General features: G+C 39.7%; 1 protein-coding gene across 4 annotated transcripts in view; it reads left to right on the forward strand.

Moving 5' to 3' along the window:
- RNASEH2B (ribonuclease H2 subunit B) overlaps nucleotides 1-18,696 on the forward strand; it is a 45,922-nt gene that overhangs the window by 6,742 nt on the left and 20,484 nt on the right. For 2 of the 4 annotated variants that reach the window (XM_075741890.1, XM_075741888.1), the window contains exons 2-5: nucleotides 7,668-7,739; nucleotides 10,657-10,764; nucleotides 12,971-13,047; nucleotides 15,644-15,764. In XM_075741890.1, coding sequence (XP_075598005.1) covers nucleotides 7,668-7,739; nucleotides 10,657-10,764; nucleotides 12,971-13,047; nucleotides 15,644-15,764 — 378 coding nt within the window. The remainder of the gene's footprint in view (nucleotides 1-7,667; nucleotides 7,740-10,656; nucleotides 10,765-12,970; nucleotides 13,048-15,643; nucleotides 15,765-18,696) is intronic. The other 2 variants (XM_075741892.1, XM_075741889.1) reach the window with 1 other exon arrangement.

Below are 18,696 nucleotides of genomic sequence, written 5' to 3' on the forward strand. Positions count from 1 at the left end.
TAGGAGCTTGACTCAGAAGTTGTAATGAATGTCAAAATCAAGCAGGATGCTTGAACATTAATACTTCCAGAATAATGTAGATAAAGAACTTGGAAATAATGTTTACAATAAACAAATATGTATGGTTTTTAACAGCTGACTGAAAACATTAGAAGGATTATATAAAATACATGCACATATTTATATACCTTTTTAATAAGGTGAATGTGAATACGCTTATTTTAGAATTTAGTACTCTGTGGGCATATTTTACTTAGCCTCCTCCTAAATTGGCATTTGCATCTCCTGAACAAAGCCTTTTGCCTGCAGGTAATTTGCACTGTTTCTTATATGTCATCTCTTAAAAGGCATACTGAGCTCAGCTGTGTATAAAGCAGATATAACTGGCAAGCTAAGGAGCCAGAAGGAAGCATAGCAAATAAAATAGCCGAAAAGAGATGTTTTAATGTGTAACACCATCTCCTACTTCTGCTTTCTGCCATCTGGCTTGGAAGAGACCAACTTATGCCAACTTAGGCCTTTCTGCACATGGGAGTAGGGCTGATTCAGCCAGTAATACAGCTGCACCAGTGTTGACCCTATAAATATTGAGAAGGGAAGTCTGAAGTTTTTATCCTTTCAAGTGATAACCTGTTCTTGAACTTTTAAAGATTGGCCTCTCTCTCGTTCAGCTCAAACCCCTGCATGATCTGCCTAGGATCTGGATTTCAGTAACAGATGAATTAGTACTGTCCATTGCTGCCAGTGAGTGCATGAACATGTTTTTTTTGGCCTAAAGAAGTGAACTGTGCCAGCATAAGGGGAAGCAAAAAGATGCTCTCAGGCAGAAGTCTTAAGATTTAGCTGTATTGCAAAGCTGTGTACTGGAGCAAAAGACCACTGAAACCGTCTAGTAGCATATCCATGTGAAGTTTTGCTCAAGATAGAAACCAGTGCCATTTTTAGATATCATTGTGTTTTATCATAGGATTTTCAGATGAAGTGGGAGCCAGAAAGACTTTAAGGGGCGTAAACTATGTCACATTAAATGTTACTTCCTTAAGGCACCGAACAATAAATGCTGTGATTACCAAACTGGTAGCCATTCTGTCTTTTATAAGAGGCATGGCAAAAGTTTCCTCACTGAAGCTAGTACTACATATAGTCAAGGAGAGGGGAAGTTGGTGAGGTAACATCAAGTTAACGTAACTGAGTAACAACTAAGAAGATATTTCCAAAAATTGAGTGTGTGCAAGTGCAAAGCCCTAGCATTATATGTAAGCACCTGCAAAAGAGGCTGCTTGCAGAGGTAAATCGAGCTATATGCCATTTAGTACTCCCCTGAGAGTATTGTGAGCCAAGGAGGCAACAATGAAGTCTTACAGCTCATCTCCTAGTTTTCCGCCTCTGTAAAGTCACATACGATCTAGTTTTCTAATTAGCTTACACTGGTCAAAGACCTCAGTGTCACATATAGAGTAGGTTATATGCTATGCCATCTGCTCCTGCCATGGGTTCTGTCCCTTTGTTCCCCTGATCATGTAACCATATGGTGAGTGAGAATAGCTTACTGATCTGGGTGAAAATTAATACTTCTTTTTTGTGACTGGTTATTTCTCAGCTGGATCAGTGAACTGAGCTGACTTGCTGTGTGGCCATGAGATTGCTGGTTTTGACGGAAAGCAAGCAGCAGAGATGCGCAACAGGGAGGGAGCACAGCTGGGGACCTCAGGACTGCGTTTGTCAATGGCCTGTGATCTTTGGTCTTTTAAAGCCATTCATGAAACTATCCTCAGTCTGTATTAATTCATTATGTTAATAGTTAATTACCTTGTGGCTTATAAAATTGTCAAAAGTTTGGGTGATGCAAAGTACTAGATTTATTTATTAATTTTCATTGGGCATTTTTCAGGGCATGCTGCAGAATAGAGGACACAGGCACTGAATTAAAACCGTTTACTTCAGGGTTGACTGATTCTAAAAAGAACATAAACAAACTGATTATTAGATCTAACATAGCTGTACCCTTAGGCTACATAGTTTAAAGTCTTCCATAAAATGTCCATTTAATGGGCTCCATCATAATGTCTCCATCTGACACACCTTTCGTGCATGGCTAGAAGTTAAGAAGGGAATGGAAAAGACTTGTGTAGGTGACGTATGGTTTAATATCTGTTTTTAAATGAAATCTTAACTTTATATTTCCAGACTTTTAAATAATCCTGTTTTTCTGCAGGGTGATGGTGGTAGGGAAATTTGTGCTCTCAGAGGGTTTTTTCCTCTTACGCAATTGACAGATATTTACAGCCTTTTTGCTTGCTTGGCTGGCAGCTTTTTGCATGGGAATTCCATATAACTTGATATTAGTCTGTTATATATAGTATTCTACAAGCAATTTTTTTTTTAAAAAAAGTGAATAGACCTTGCATCATCCTTAACAGTTTCATAGATCTTAGTGGGAGTTTTGTGTTCTTTTCCAATTTATTAAAGTTGCTGTACCAGCTAACACTTTTTTTTTTTTAATGGCCAGATTCATTAGTGCCTCGTGTCTATCCATTGTGGAAGAAATTATTGCCAGAAATCCTTTGACAGCTGGTTCATTTTCACTTTGTTCTGTTTATGTATTTTATAGAATTTGCCTGGTTGTATGTCTGACCTCCACGAAATACGATAGGCTTTTCTCCTTTTCTCTAATGGAAAGCTTTGTTTAAGCTTTTATAGTCTCTTTTGCTCAGCTTCAGGATTCTGAGGTTCTGTCTGTAGACTCCAGTACAACTGATGGATATATCACCCACATTTTTAGATGGACTTTCTGTGATTTGGTTAATAGTGAATGAATAGTAGACTGCAACTTAAGCAAAGTAGACATACTTATCAGCCCAGTGTTGGCATTTAATTGCCCTGCATTGTGCTTACTACCTCAGAACTCCCTCTGGTATAAGCTGTAGTGGTACTGCATCTAGACTCATTCTGCATTGCTGGAGGTGTTTGTAAGCTCAGTAGAGGCAGAGGCATATACTTGCAGGGGATGATACAGGTGGGTTTAGGCTTTCGGTGAGTTCAGCTGCCTCCTGGAAGTGCCCATCATCTGTCTTCCCTGGCAATTTAGAGAGTGGCTTGCTAATTGAGATACATCCTTGGAACAGGATTAATTGAACCCCTCCGTACCCTTGTATCAGTTTTTTTTTTTATCCTTCTAGTGAATGTTGTCCAAGGAGAACAGCATGCTATACTGGCACCTCTGTTAGTAAGCTGACCTGGACAGTGTGTTACCTGCAGCTTACAGCTGCAAGAGAGTTGGTAGAGAGTATTATAGTCAGAAAGGTCTTACCTCTCTTGCTTATTATTCTTGTAGATGAACAAGTTTCTCAGTGCTGCGCTATGGAAACTTGTAGTAAGTGTAGTGGCGAAGATCTGATGTTTTCCTTTAGGATTTAACAAAAAAAAAGCTCTTTCTGTAATGTCCCTTTTGTCTGCTTATTTTCTGTCAGATTATTTCCTGTCTGGATGTGAATCCTAAAATGAAAAAAACACCAACACCTAGTTTAATTCTTAGTTTTACTAGAAAATTGCTACAGTACTGCTTTTTAAGAAGTCTTTATTTGTTTAGCTGTAAGAGATCTTTGCCCAAATATAAGGACTGATAAATGTAATGACATTAAAGAAATCCAGTTACCTTTCCTGACTAAAGGCCAGACCACACACAAGTTAGGTTTGGAACCTAAATTCAAAAATCCCTTGCTCAGCATTTTCCTAGTCATGAAGTGTTTAAATTCAGATAAATAGGGCCACCTTCACCCGTAAGGCCATGTTAAGGCCATTGTATCCAGTTTTCCCAGCAGGTATTCTCCCAATGGCCTCTTTCTGTCTGCCAGCTTGACATCTAGTAGAGCCAATGTGTAACAAAAATATGCTTCATGTGCCCCTGGAAATGGAGTGGGGTATTGCCTACATTTTGAGGAAACTGTGAAATAAACTCTAGGAAACCACTTTTGCCTTTGCCTACTCCTTCCCTTCTTCTTGTATGTGTGCACTTTTGACACTGTCCCGCATGACTTCCTTGTTTCAAATTGGAGAGACATGGATTTGACGGATAGACCACTTGATGGATAAGGAATTGGCTGGATGGTTGCACTCAAAGAGTTGTGGTCAATGGCTCAGTGTCCAAGTGGAGACCAGTGACAAGTGGTGTTCCTCAGGGGTCGATATTGAGACCAGCGCTGTTTAACATCTTAGTTGGTGACATGGAGGGTGGGATCAAGTGCAACCTTGCTGATGACACCAAGCTGTGTGGTGTGGTTGACACGCTGGAGGGAGGGGATGCCATCCAGAGGGACCTTGACAGGCTTGAGAGGTGGGCCTGTGCAATCCTCATGAAGTTCAACAAGGCCAAGTGCAAGGTCCTGCACATGGGTTGAGGCAATCCCAAGCACAGCTACAGGTTGGGCAGAGAATGGATTGAGAGCAGCCCTGAGGAGAGGGAATTGGGGGTATTGATTGATGAGAAGCTCAATATGACTCAGCAATGTGTGCTTGCAGCCCAGAAAGCCAACCATATCCTGGGCTGCGTCAAAAGAAGCGTGACCAGCAGGTCGAGGGAGGTGATCCTGCCCCTCTACTCTGCTCTCATGAGATCCCACCTGGAGTACTGCGTCCAACTCTGGGATCCCCAGTACAAGAAGGACATGGAGCTGTTGGAGCGAGTCCGGAGGAGGGCCACGAAGCTGATCAGAGGTCTGGAGCACCTCTCCTATGAAGACAGGCTGGGAGAGTTGGGGTTGTTCAACCTGGAGAAGAGAAGGCTCTGGGGAGGCCTTCTAGCAGCCGTCTAGTACCTGAAGGGGCCTACAGGAAAGCTGGAGAGGGACTGTTTACAAGGGCATGAAGTGACAGGACAAGGGGTCATGGGCTTAAGCTGAAGGAGGGTAGATTTAGATTAGATATAGGCAAGAAATTCTTCTCTATGAGAGTGGTGAGGCACTGGCACAGGTTGCCCAGAGAGGTTATAGATGCCCCCTCCCTGGAAGTGTTCAAGGCCAGGTTGGATGGGGCTTTGGGCAGCGTGGTCTAGTGGAGGGTGTCCCTGCCCACGGCAGGGGGGTTGGAACTAGATGGTCTTTGAGGTCCCTTTCAACCCAAACCATTCTATGATTCTATGATGAGTCTATGTGCATTTCCCTTCTGGTAAACCATCTTCTGTGGCAGCTATGTGGAGAACGTGATGTATAGTCCTATCCCATCAGCACAACATACTGCCACTGAAGGCTGCAAATCAGACTGTTCATTAGGGTGTGATTACTGCTGTGCAGTGATGAACCCCATGGAGCTTGGGGAGGACCAAAGAACTAAATGGGCAGAGCTGTGTTTCTCTTCACATGGGAAAGAGCTACTCGTTGAGCCAAGGCAGCCACAGGGCCAGGCTGTGTATGCAAAGGGTGCTGAGCAGAGGATGCTGAGCCTGGGAGAGCATGGGGCAGGCCTTAGTGATGGAGGGCATTTATTGGGTTGGGAAGGCAGAGGACTAATGAGGAAGAGATGGGACACTGTGTCCCTTGGATTTGTTATGCTGAGTGCTCCCTATGTGCAGGTGTCTGCCAGGCATAGCAGGGGTGCATAAATTCAGTGTATTACTAGAAGGTTAGGAAAAGAACATATCAACTAAATAAAGATGTGAACTTCATTAAAAACAGCTACGTTAGGAAGGATTGTCTACTCTAATTGTTCATGTTCTACAAGATGCAACTTAGGGCTCAGCTGGACTCATTCCCAGCGTTCATAAATCTATGCATGAAGAAAGCAGAGCGCTAAAAGTTCCTTTGGGGTTTTTTTGTTTTGCTTTTTGTTTTAAATTTTGAAACTCGCATTTAGTGTGTATATTTTAACATGTTCATGTGAAACACATCAAAGTAAACACATGCAGTGTGTTTCTTTCACTGTCATTAATCACTGTAGTGTTCTAAAAAGTAACAAAAAATACACTAATGTTAAACTGTGGTCAAGAATTGAAATATACACAGCTCTAGAAATTTCAGGTTTGCCTTTGCCAGGGCAAATGTGGCTTGACAACCGTGTGTGTTTATGTATCAGCATATGAAGCAAGTCTGGCTAGCAAATATGGACTTTTTAGTTAAAAACCCTCAATTTATATTGAAACTTTTTAAAGCACTTTTTCAATCCACCTGAAGACCCAGCTAAAAATTCAGGGGAAGAAAATGACTGTAAATTCTCCAAACCTCTCTGAGAACTGTAATCCTCCAACACTTTATCACAAAATGCACTTGCTTTTTAAGCCCTGCTGATGTCTTTATATGGGCAATTTCTGTTGGTGACACAACTGAATAACCAGGAGTGGATGTGAAAGATGAGCATTATTTGGGGCTTTTTTTGCCACTGAGATGTGTTGGGGATAAGCTTTCAGCCAGAGTGGAGGACAGTTATTTTTGGTTGTACGTGAGGTTCCTACATCCCTGTTTTCCGTAGAAAAGAACTGTGCTATGTCCCTCTCTGCAAGCCTGGATGCTGCTGAAAGGGGAAGGACGATGTGGCGCTTCTGTTCCTTCCAGCAGTCTCCTTCGTGAATAGCTGTGCAGCCCGCCTCTGCTGCTCTTCTCTACTTTTCTCAGCAGCACCATAACGAAAATGTCAGCTTGATCCCTGTCAGTCCATTCTCTGGGGTCTGGATACTGGTTATGTATGTGAAATGCTTTAGTCATTTTCCTTGCTCTGATGAATGCCTCTATGAAAGGAACTGGGACAGAACTGGCAGTGTGCAAGCTGAGAAAGATGATGCTGTCATGTTGCTCTTCACTCAGATGTGGGAAGTTGTTTTCATAAATATAAGTTAGACTTTCTCTACAAAGAGAACTTGGACAGAATGTAATTAACTGGGGATCCTTATAGATGTTTTTTCAGACTTGAATCAGCATCCTTGTGGGAGCTGTTTCCTTTGTTTTTTTTTTTTTTTTAATTTCACAGAGAAATCTTTTATGGCTCTGTTTTTTTGTCTTTTTTTTGCTTAAAGACACAGAAAAGAGAACAACTGTCACAAGGCTTAAGCCAGAGGTGCTCTGTTCTCTCACCTTCTTTTTCCTGAGGGGGGAATTAAATACACTCTGTATTTTTCAAGATTATACATAACAGATAAACAAGTGTGCATATTTTTCACAGAAGTAACAACCACTCAGACAATTCCTGCCCCATATTCCTGCTTAATCTGACTTCCTGAAAGCTTTAGAGAACCACTGTTTCTTCCCACAAATATTTTACCTTTTGCACTTTTAACTTTCTGATGTCCACACTGTGCTTGGCCTAAATTACCAAAGCATTCTCATTGTCTTTTGGACTAATCAGGGCAACATATCAGTTCATCTCACTTAACTGAGATGTCAAACTTTGGAGCTGTCTTGCCTGAGGCTCTCTAGGGGGAAGTGGTTTTCAAAACCTAAATCATCCCCAGGTGCATATCTTTCCTATGGCAGATAGAGAGTGCCAGGAAGTCTGGAATCATAATTTAGGTGCCTTGATCAGGTAGGACGAATTTGGGCTGAGGCATATAACTTTTAGGCAGAAAATATGTGAGTTTTGAAAAAGCGTCAGTCTAATTAATTCTGAATGTCTTGGAGAAGCATGGCAGAAAGTGAAATATTTCTCCATTTACAAGTTCCTAACTTTTTCCTCTCCCCTTACAGAGGCTGCTACTGACCCCCCTAAGACACCTGACAGCGAACCTTTGTTTACAAAACTGCGCAATCCAAGCACAGGCAAGTTTTGGAATTGTGACATTAGTCTGTTAATGTTCCAGTTGATTCCGTCCACCACCAAAAGATTCATATTTTGCAAGCTGAAATAATGATGATAGTGTAAGTCTGACGTGCCAAAGATACTGCTGGTGATGCCAGATAGTTAATGCTGTGCAAACGTTTAGGATTTATTTTATAATTTTAATTGGTTGAAGTGTTTATTCATCAGGAATATTGGCAGCACAAAAGAAGAGGTGTAATTTAAGTTCTGTTTTTAAGTGCATTGGTTTTGGGGAGCTTGCAGTGTTGGGTGTTGAGCCTGAACTTTTTTTCAATCCAAATTTAGGCTTCATAGCATTCATCTTATGCTATAAAATAAATAGTCAGAGTTAGAAGAAGTGATTCAGTTATACTTACCAAGATTTTTGAGTCTTTTCATTTTTAAATCTAATTTTGTTCTTTCCTTGGTCCAAGTAGTGATGTCTCTTCTCTTGTTCATATATGGCACTTTGAATTCAGAATACATTGGAAAGACCAGCAAATGCAGGTGATAGAATGACACCACCATCCCACAGTTATTTTTTTCTAGCCCAGTTGTTCTTTTTGTCAAGAATTTGTTATTATTATGTGAGTAATGTAATAATTGGAGTATGAGATACTGCAACAGAAACTTGCAAGGCCTTTGTTAGGGTTAACATATTTTGTTGAAAAACACATGCTGGTTTGTTGTTTTTTTTTTTTTTGTAAGCTCATTTTCTGTAGATTTAAGTTGCATGTTTTTGTTTTGCAATGCACTGCTCATTTATGTATGTTTGTAACCAAAGTTGTAAGGTACATTTTAATGTCCCAATATAGTAACTTCTCCTTGTTTTTTAAAGAGGAAAATAATTAAAAACTGTAGATACGAAATGTGAAATCACTCATCATGATACCTGTTTGATTGCTCAGTAGGAATATATAGCCATGGATATTTTCCACCTGCTGTATTATATTGGCTTTCTAATTTTTTGCATTTTTAAAAGCATAGATATTAATTTGCTTTTCTCTGTGGACGAAGAGATCTGTTTACCTTGTAGAATCAGTGATCTTGCAAAAGGTTTCTGGGGAAAACCTGAAATAAAATGATTGCCTGGGTGTGTTCCTTCAGAATTTACAGGAGCTTATTTGTAGACCTGCATAAACTTTCAGTTATGTAACCTATTATAAGTGTAGGGTCTGAAAATGGAAGGACTGAGAACACCCTATTAATGTATTTTCCTTACATTTGGGTCTAACAGATGAATTGTTGATGCCAGATATTGTATAAATAGGCACTGAAGGACTCGGCACACTATAGAATTCATGCTAACCACTTTATTAAATAAAAGTATGCATGGTCCTTTTTATAGACAGGTAAAAAGGACAAAATTTCTATCCCTTGCAAAGACTATAAATTAGGTTCAGCCTGCAATTCAGAAGTATCACAAGAAGCATTTTTCAAAGTGCTGAACGTAAAGAAGGGAAATAACCACACCACAAGACTTAAGCAACTAATTGAAGTGGTAAAGTTGTGAGCAAAGCTGCCTAGGTTCTCTCTTCATTCCCTAGAGTTTCTGTCTAATGACACTGTTGGGAACCTGTGGTGACTGTCCTTTTAACATAAACTAATAAATGAAGGAACTGAAGTTAGGCAATTGAACGGTCCCTTTCCCAGGATTTCATAGCTCACCACTGCATTTGGCTAGCACTCTCACTGATAGGAGTCTGAAATTGTTCAGTGAGCACTTCTGTGAGTAGTTTGACGTCTGGCGTTGATCAAACTGTGTAGACCCTTGCTGAGAAGCACATGGTAATGATTGAAGCCTCTGCTCCTCCTTATATCTACTCTTCTCTCCTCCCCCTCCCAAAAGAAAAATTATCAGAGAACTGAAACTGTATCCTTAGGTGAGGTTAAACATCTGGTCAGCCTTTTGGATAAAGGGGGAAGAATGCATTATCAGTCATTTTTGGGAAGAAATGTGTCTGCCCATTTTAGCTGACCTCCATCCGCACCTTGGGATCTCCACAGACTGAGAAAGCGGTGCTGACATCAGCTTGCGGGGGCTTACATTGAGACTTTTTTGAGCCAGCCCATAATCTGCAAGTCAGTGCAGCTTTGCAATTTATGTGTTTGGAGTAGGACTGCCATGTTGTAGTTGCTCTTGTCTCTTGAAGATGGATTGATAACCAAGACAGGACCAGACTCAGCTGACCAAATTTCAGTGACCCCTTCTGTGGTTCTGGCAACTTTCTGCTTTAGATATGGAAAATGCCAATCCTGTTTGCAACATATTTGTCACCCTTTCATTGTAACCCAGAACTAATGTGAAATGGCAGAGCTGTGCTATGGAGTGGCCTAAAATAAAGCTTTCCTTTTCCTTTCCAAACTGTCAAGATTCTGATGGGGACTTCAAAGCATCTCCCTTTAGTTTCCTTGTTCACCTTCTTTGTCTACCCATATTGAGTCATCAGCAATCCATTTTGATGCACACACACAAAAAAAATTATTTCAAATTGTCACTTAAAGGTTTGAGACTTTTGTTCCCCGAATCCAGAGTCTGATATCTTGGAGACAAACTTGATGGGAGGAGTTTGTTTTCCACCTTCCCTCTTCAGTACAGACAAAAGCTGATTTCTTGAGTGATTTTGTTTTGTGTTTGGATCAAAGGCTTTGTGTTGTAAGATGAATTATTTGTACATCTTATGTATTGATTCAAATTCAGTTTGGTTTATAAAGCTAGTAAATGAACATCTGTATATAATAGTTTTCTTTGTCTGAGCTTTCTTTGTAGTAAGTTTATGTAGAATGTGTGTATGTTTGTGTGTCTGTATGTATATAAGGCGCATTCTTCAGACGTATTGGGTATTCTTTTGATTTTTGTGAAAGCTTACAAACACAAACCAGATTTCTTTTCAACAGGGGAAGCAACCCTTTACTTATTCAATAGTGGTGCACAGCAGCTGTTTGAAGTAAAAGCTTTTCATGAGGAATATCGTTCCTGGTTTATAGGTCAGACTGTTCAACAAGGTAATACAACGTATCCTTCCCCCAACTGTAACTAATGTTCATACACAGACCTTCCCTCTCTCTCCTAGTAAATTTACAGGTGTTTTTCCTAGTAGTTTGAGGCATGCTGCGTCACATCCCCACCTTCTGACACACTTGTTTGCCATCTGGATTTAACCAGGGCTGGGGGCTTTGTGGTCTCTTTAAAAGGCTGCCTTTGGCAGCCTCAGTTAGACAGATGTTCATTTGCCTTTGAGGAAGGGGGAGGGTGCGGGGGAAGTCATTCAATTGTGTTTAAACTGAAGTGCCATAAAATACTTAGCTTGCCTTGTCAATCAGACCAGCAAGTCCTCAGTGTAAGTAAAATACATGTTATCCTACGGGAGAGAAAAAGGGCTGGAAGGCCTTAGCTAGCTAAGCAGAGCGGTGTATTAGAGCTCAAAGATTTGGAATGTACGTTCTTGCTTTCTTTTAATTACCTCTGTAGTCCCCTGTTGTGAGTACTGGGTTCTCAGGATAGGCCTCCTGTCTGAAGGTGCAATTTCAGTGTTACGTCTGAAGTGAGCTCATCTATATGTACCATCCCAGACATTCTCTGATCTTAGCTCACCTTTCTGAAAATGAAAATCAGTAAGGATGTCATTGGAGTAGTGTTTCTCTGCCAGCATGTCCATAGACCAAGCAATAAGTATTAATTCAGGAGATGAAGGTATATTTATTTTGTCCTTTTTTAACTAGAAAAAAGACCATTTATAGTAATAAATAAAAGCAACCCCAGCAGACATGTGCCTTCTTTAATGGTAATATCCCAAAGCGTGTGTTAACTTTTAAACATCCTCTGCAGGTGCATATAGCAATGCAAGCAGTATGTCTTTGAGCTTTTCCTTGCTCCACCTGGGACTGAGCCAAAAGACTGGGTCTGCTCCCTGCTCCCAATTATGTCCACATTGTATTCGCCCCCTCCCTTTCTAACCTGTATTTTGGCCCTTGAGAGACAGTTGCCTTAAGGAATCATTGCCTCCGTTTTCTTTAAAAGATACAGGAGGAAAAATTGTTTCTGAATGTTAGGGCTGCTGCATCTCTGAAACAGTCAGGGGAACAACACCACAAAAAAGCTGTGTGTTTGCAGTTAAAACAAATTATCTTGTTATCTGCAGAGGTCTTTATACAACTATAGTGAGTCTGAACTCTTCAGAACAAATAAAAATACCTCTTCCTGGAGGTACAGTGGAAAGCATTTAAATGGAAGCTTTGAGAAAGTGGCCAGTCTTTTTTTTTTTTCCCTCCAGTTTTACTATCAAAGCTTTCTGGTGCTTGCTTTGCCTCACTCAATGCATCATGTTAGTAATACAGATGTTAGACTGGACATCAGCTATATCCAAAGCATGTTCTTCCCACCCCATCTCTTGTTGGTTTTAGGACCATCTCGATAAGATTTCTTTTTCTTTAATTATCTTAATCATGTAAGTTAAAACAAACAAAAACCATTTATTTGCTTTTGGTTTGCTAATTAATGTCAATTTGTCATCAATTATTTGGTCTCATTAGTGAATTTCCTTGATGCTACATTGTTTCCAATTATCTACAATTATACAAAAAGCCTAAGCCATTGTCGTGCAATGAGCTCCAGATGGGCAGAGGTGTCTGTTTCAATGGGAGACCAAGTTCTTCCTTTGTGTGTAACTTTGAATACAACATGGTGAGGCATATTTTGTGATCTATTTAACTTTATTTAGTTATAGTAGGAGACTGCATGCAGATTCTCCCCTTACAGATGAGAGGCAGCTCTAACTTAACCAGGTCTTGAAATTCTTTCTTGCCCATCCCACCTCTTATGCCAGCAGTGTTGCCTTGTCCAGTTTGAGGTGGAGTATACTGGATAGATCTGGTATCCCAAAACAAGTTTCTGTACCACCCAAATCTGCCAATAGAGGGCAGCTTCAATTTTGCTGGTTTTAATATAGTCCAGAAAAAGGCAAAACTAAGAGTGCTTGAAGCCAGCAGAGTGCTTTGGTTTGACAGGGTTGAGAATTGAGTTCTCTCTGTATTTTTAATATAAAATCAGAAATACTGTTTTCCTGCCCATTTTATTACAATATTGGGATACTGAAAAAAGTAATTCTCCTTCTCTTACCCACATTCCTGAAAAACATCCTGAAAAACCCAAAAAAGGCCAATATATTGTGCCTCTTGATACTAAACTTACTTTTACATATCTGTCATTTAGATGGCCGCCTGCTGTTTGTTACACCGATGGACCCCTTGTTTCTGATACTTTACTACCTCATAAAGGCAGAAAAGGAGGTAAGCCTGCTTTATTTTTTCACTGCAATTTTTAGGAGAAAGCGTTATTTCTGACTTCATTTTCTGCAGAATTTATGTTAATATTACAAAGAGAGGCTTCCATAATAATGGAAATTTAATTTGCATTTAAAGCAGAGATGCCCGGCCTAGAAGCATTTTTGTTTGTGTAAAGTTTTTTGGTCGGTAAAATATATTCCAGGAGTCAGCTTGCAATCTCAACAAACTATTCACCTCCTTTTTAAGAGAAGCAGACAATCTCTTTTGTCGTTTTGTGAGAGCCTATCCCAGAACTATTGAATTTAAGATGATGGGATGTCAGCAGAGTAAAACAAGCTAGTACCCTTTGAGGCATCAGTAGATGAGTCATTTTGGGAAAGAAGGGGAAAAGAAAGAATAATTTAGATGCTATGGAGGAGGATGAAGAAACATTCCTGTGGCAGTTTGAACTTGAAAGGAAACATTGCCTTTTTACAACCAGTATTTGTAAAGATGTGGTATCATAGAACAGCAACGGGATGGTCAAGTGTCCAAAAGTTTGATAATTAATAAATGGTTTAATTGAGTTTTGTGTGTGGGAAAACCTCACTTAAATTTCCAAAGTGTATCAAAAGGCATAGGCAAAGTTACTGATTTATTGTTTATAATCTGCCTGTGGAAAGAAAGGCATTTTAAAAAATGTACATGTTGATTATTTTTTTTTTTTGTTTCATGGAGGCAGTAATTTCACTTTATGCATCCTAGGAGGTTTTGCTCTAAGAGCATTTCCTATAAGGTTGTGTGCTATTTTCTGCTTTAGATTGCAAGTGGAGAGTGCAGGAGAACAATTTTTGTATGGTGAAGAAATGAAGTCCTGCTAGACATTTGTAATAGTAGCCTATTGTTCTATAATTATTGTTAAATTATTTATGGTATAGGATGTGCAAATGTATTCTGTATTTCTGTGGTCTGTTCCTGCTTCAGGGTGGCCCATTAGAAGATGTCATTTCACAAGGAATAGTTTAGCTCGTTTTCTAGGCACTGTGCTCTGTTTGAATTCGGCATCTCTTTGGAAGCTTTTATGCAGAACTTAAATTAGGGAAACAGTAAATATCCTCTGTCTGTGTGGTAGAGTGCTGAGGTAGCCTGTATAGAGGACTGTCCCTGCTGTTTCTGTGCATGGGAAGAGTCCTGTACTGCCCTTTACTTTCTTGGTACATTGTTTTCTGGGCCAGGCATGGTGCCAGATAAATGCATAGAGGTGTTCTGGATCCTAAATAAGGGCACATGCATTCCTGCAGTGCCCTGCCTAAGTTCACATATTCTTCAGTAAAGGGGAAGTCTTGAGGCTTACCTTGCAGCTACCTCATGCAAGGCCAGCCTGAATGCAGTACAGTCACTTCTGGCTTGAACTAATGACTATCAAGGTACCCACTGGGTATCTTAGGATCATCCTTTGCACCATCCTTTGGTTTTGATAGGGTGGTGCAGGGTTGCTTTAATGTGTCTTCTGAGCAAAGCCATCTCCTATCCAGCAGACTTTCTGGTTTAGGCTCTGTGCCCCTGCACAACATAAATGTGGCTGTCTTGCTTCAGGACACAAGCAGGTTTGTGCAGGTAAGTTACCTATAGGAAACAGTTTATTGCAGCTTTATTTCTGCCTCTTATAACATGCTTTTTGCCATTGTTACTGTGCCTTTTCTTTTTTAGGAGAATAAAACTTTTAAAACCTTTCTGGGTTTTTTTATTTTGGTTTGGGTTTTTTTTTTCTTGTTTTTATTGTGCTCCAGCAATGGGTGGTTACTTAATTAAGCCTCAGACTGTCTAGCAAGAGGATTAATTAATAATGAGAGCAGTATACCCAAGTGCTGTTTTTTTCCTGCTGACCAGTATAATGACTTCAGCTTTGGCTCCTGAGTCCGTGCGCTGTCTAAGGATGGAGAGCTCACTGAGTCTTTGTACTGATGCGCTAAAGGATCTTTCCAAAGGGAAGGCTGCCAGTTGTGCCAAACCGTGCTGAATGATTATGCATTGTTTGGCAATGGCAAAATTTGTTTGATGGTTCTGTCATGTGTGGGGCTATTTAAGTTGTGCCAGAATCATTTTATATACATAATCTGGCCAAACTGGAATTGACTTTGCAGAGGTGAAAGGTTAATACTGTGTTCCAGAAGCTGCCCTGCTCCTTTGAGATTTATCTTTATGGAAGGAAAAGCAAAATTTCAATGGAAGTTATGACACTGGGTTTAATCCAATAGGTTTTGGTCTAAAACACTATTGGCACATACTGACTACTGTGTCTTATGTCATCTTCCAAAAAATCTTGCTGTACTTCACATTAGTTTCTCCCCATGTTGTTTTAAATTTGGTCTTTTAAGTGCAGTAATTGAAGAGTTCAGCATTTTGCAGGTATTTACTGCTTTGAAATAAATATTTATAGTTTGCTTTGTAATCAGTTTCTGAATGCATCATATGTTACCATTCAAAATATGATCTTCTTTAAATCCTTTATTTTAAAGCTATGGCCGTTGTATGCATATAGATTTCTATATATGTGTAGTGTGTATATGTGTCTTAACATTATAATGATGCTTTTATAATCCCTTTGATGTATTTTCAGCAGCAAGGAAAGTTCCAGCCACTTGATCAAGTTGTGCTAGACTCAGACTACCCTAGCTGCCCATTGCTGCTGAAGTGTGCGGATGTTAAACAGTACATACATCAAGTAACAGAAGAAAAAGGTGAAAAAAAGGGGCTGGGTGGCAAAAATAAAAAAATACTGGATTTGTTAGTGCCACATCATTATAAGATAGATTTAAATACAGCTTTTTGCTTTGCCAAACACCTAAGGTGTGCTGGATGAAGCTGTACTTTAAAAACAGAAGCTTAGGCTTAGAAGTCGTCATTGTAGTATTGTGAATAGTAATGTGTGGATCTCAGATTATGTGCTGTAACTCTAAAATACTCATGCAGTCTTGTTGCTAGATGTCATAAAAATGATAAACTGATTGGAGCTGGCTTCCGGACATTATTGTATGTGTTGTGAACTTTCTTTGCCTTTTGATGAAAGTTTTACATCTCTGAATTCTTTATTTAGTGAAGGATGGTCTGGTGTGGAAGAAGTTAACTCTTGTCCATTTGGCTTTTTTTCTCCCTTTGTCGCAAAGCATTCAAACAATAAGTAGGAAAAAGCTAGAGAAGAGAGAATATGCTGCTAAGAAAGGACAGGACAATTTTTCTAGCTTTGCATAATTTAATGTTGTGGACTTAAGTTCAAAGATGTAATTTTTTTAAAAACAGAAACCTTGATTGGGATGCATGTATGAGAGAGAAAACCTAAATTGGAAAAAAATAGCAGAGTGTCCATTCTGTACACAGTGTCTTCAACCTTTGCCTGGAATTCCCTTTGGTATGAGGACTTTTATTTGAGGACAATATATGCTTTGTAGGGAAGAGGAAGGAACATTACATATTTTTTGCAGCTTGGCAGACCTGCAAAAGATGCAAGACCTCAGATTTTATATTCAGACCTTAGGCTTGCTGACTTCCTGATAGTGAATGGAGATTTACCTACATGCACATGGAGATCTGCAGAAGGAGGTACAGGAGTCTGAGAACATGGAATCTACCACCAAGTATAAAACAACTAAGCTGTCTGACCCTTATGCATGTAGAGCTCCTCCAAGGAGGAGCACAGATTAAAAGCCAGAAATATTAGGAATTTGCGTTCACGAAGCACTCTGCCCTTGTGATTGATATATATAGGAAGACATATGTAGGTGATCTAGAGGTAATTGGGAAGTAGCAAGGAAAGGTAGTGGAAGAATGAAAACCCTGCTAAGAAGTAAAACACCAGACCTCTTTATTGCTCTATAGAACGTCAGTGAGGGGAGGTATGTAGTGTGTGAGTTTTTCCTGAAAGATTTATATGTACAAGTTTAAATATTTTCTGTATGATATGGTGCATATGCAGTAATGTAGAGCAGTTGCTTCCCCCAGAAAATCAGTTTGAACTTCAGGACAGGACATGTTTCCATTGACAATGATCACTTTAACAAGAGAGCAGGAAATCTGGGCAGCAAGACCGTTGTTACATTCTTGCTGGGACCAGGGCAGTTGGGATTATGTGGTGTTGTGGTACTCCTGGATTTTCAAAAGGTCCTTCGGACAACATATAGTTACATGCAGTATCATTGGGAGCAGGCAACCTTTTTCTTTGGGAGAGTTCTGACTTTTGAGAATGCTTAAGACAGGCGCATCTGAACTGCAAAACTACTTTTGCCTTTCCATGAAGTGGTAAATACTTACAGTAAAAACTATTATTAAACTTCTCAGTAGTTGCTGTGCCCTGCAATTTGTCTAACTGGCTAAGGAATTAGAGGTGAGAGAAGGGGTACTAAACTTCTGTGCACCTATCTGAGAAGGTGAAAAATCATGCCAGATCGTCTTGGCTATCAAACTAAGAAGTCTGTATAGGAATGGAGGACAAGATCTGGATGATGATACAAACTTTTGAAGAAGTTATGTTCATATCCTGTTTTTGTTTTGAAATGTAAGATAAAAATTGTTTTTGTCATTAAAGCTGTACACACGTGTGCACACCAGCTGTATGTGATGTTCTCGGACGTCCCTAGGCATGCACCTGCATGTACCTGCTGCTTCTTTTCTTGTTCAGGTTTGGGCTGGGTAGAAGGTAACAGTGGGACTTTTTCTTAGGATTTCTTCCTTTTCTTAGAACACCAAGCATATTGTTATGCAACAAACACGTTGGCGCTTGCTTGCCTGTCATACACAGATCCCCTTTCTGTTCAATCCACTTCTATGTGTTTCATATTCTCATGCCTTTTATTGCCTGTAAAAAATACCAATATTATGACTAAGTTACTCTTTTCTAGCTCTGAGACCTGTTGTCCACTTTGTAGCCTTTCTCGTTTAAGGAGTGGGGCTTTAGGGCAAGAAGCAGAAGCAGGTGGTCTATTGAGTCTTCTGCAGCTCTGATCTGTTTGGCAGAACCTAACAACATAATTATTTCACTCTTAATTTAATCTTAAGGCATTTAACATCTGTCTAACAAATTCTTACCCTAGAGTGCTCACAGTTTACACTTACTAAATTAGCAGAAAGTCCACTTTCTCTGGCCTCCGTGTTGAAGGGCACTGAAAATTCATTTTGCTGGATTAAATTCCTGGTTACCTGCTTTAGTAGTTGGGGAAAGGGTGTGTTACAGCTTGCTAAATCTGGGTGAGGCAGGTTGTTTGGTAATAAATTCAAACATCGGATAAAAAGTACAATAGAGAAGGTTTAAGAAAGGGTTATGAATTCCAGTCCTAGAGTGTTACTCTTTGTTTTTGCAAGGCAAAAACTGCACTGTGATCTTGTCTGATGTGATTAACATGAAGAGCCAAGAAAACTTACCTGATTAGAATAACTAAGTAATATTGCCAGGCTTGTATTCCCAGAAGGTTGGAAAAAAAAGGGGCCATATGAGTTTCAGAGTTATGGAAAACACTGAGAAAATGGATGTTAAAATGTGCTTTAGGCGGTTTGCTCAACAATACATCAGGGAAACTTCCAAGTCTACATAGCGATTACCCGATTGCTGAACATATTATTTAATTGTAGAACCACTTATATTCCATCTGTATTTCTCAAACCCAATCTTTCCAGATGTCT

Source organism: Balearica regulorum, chromosome 1 (genome assembly GCF_011004875.1).
Source record: "Balearica regulorum gibbericeps isolate bBalReg1 chromosome 1, bBalReg1.pri, whole genome shotgun sequence".
In the NCBI taxonomy this organism is placed as follows: domain Eukaryota; kingdom Metazoa; phylum Chordata; class Aves; order Gruiformes; family Gruidae; genus Balearica; species Balearica regulorum.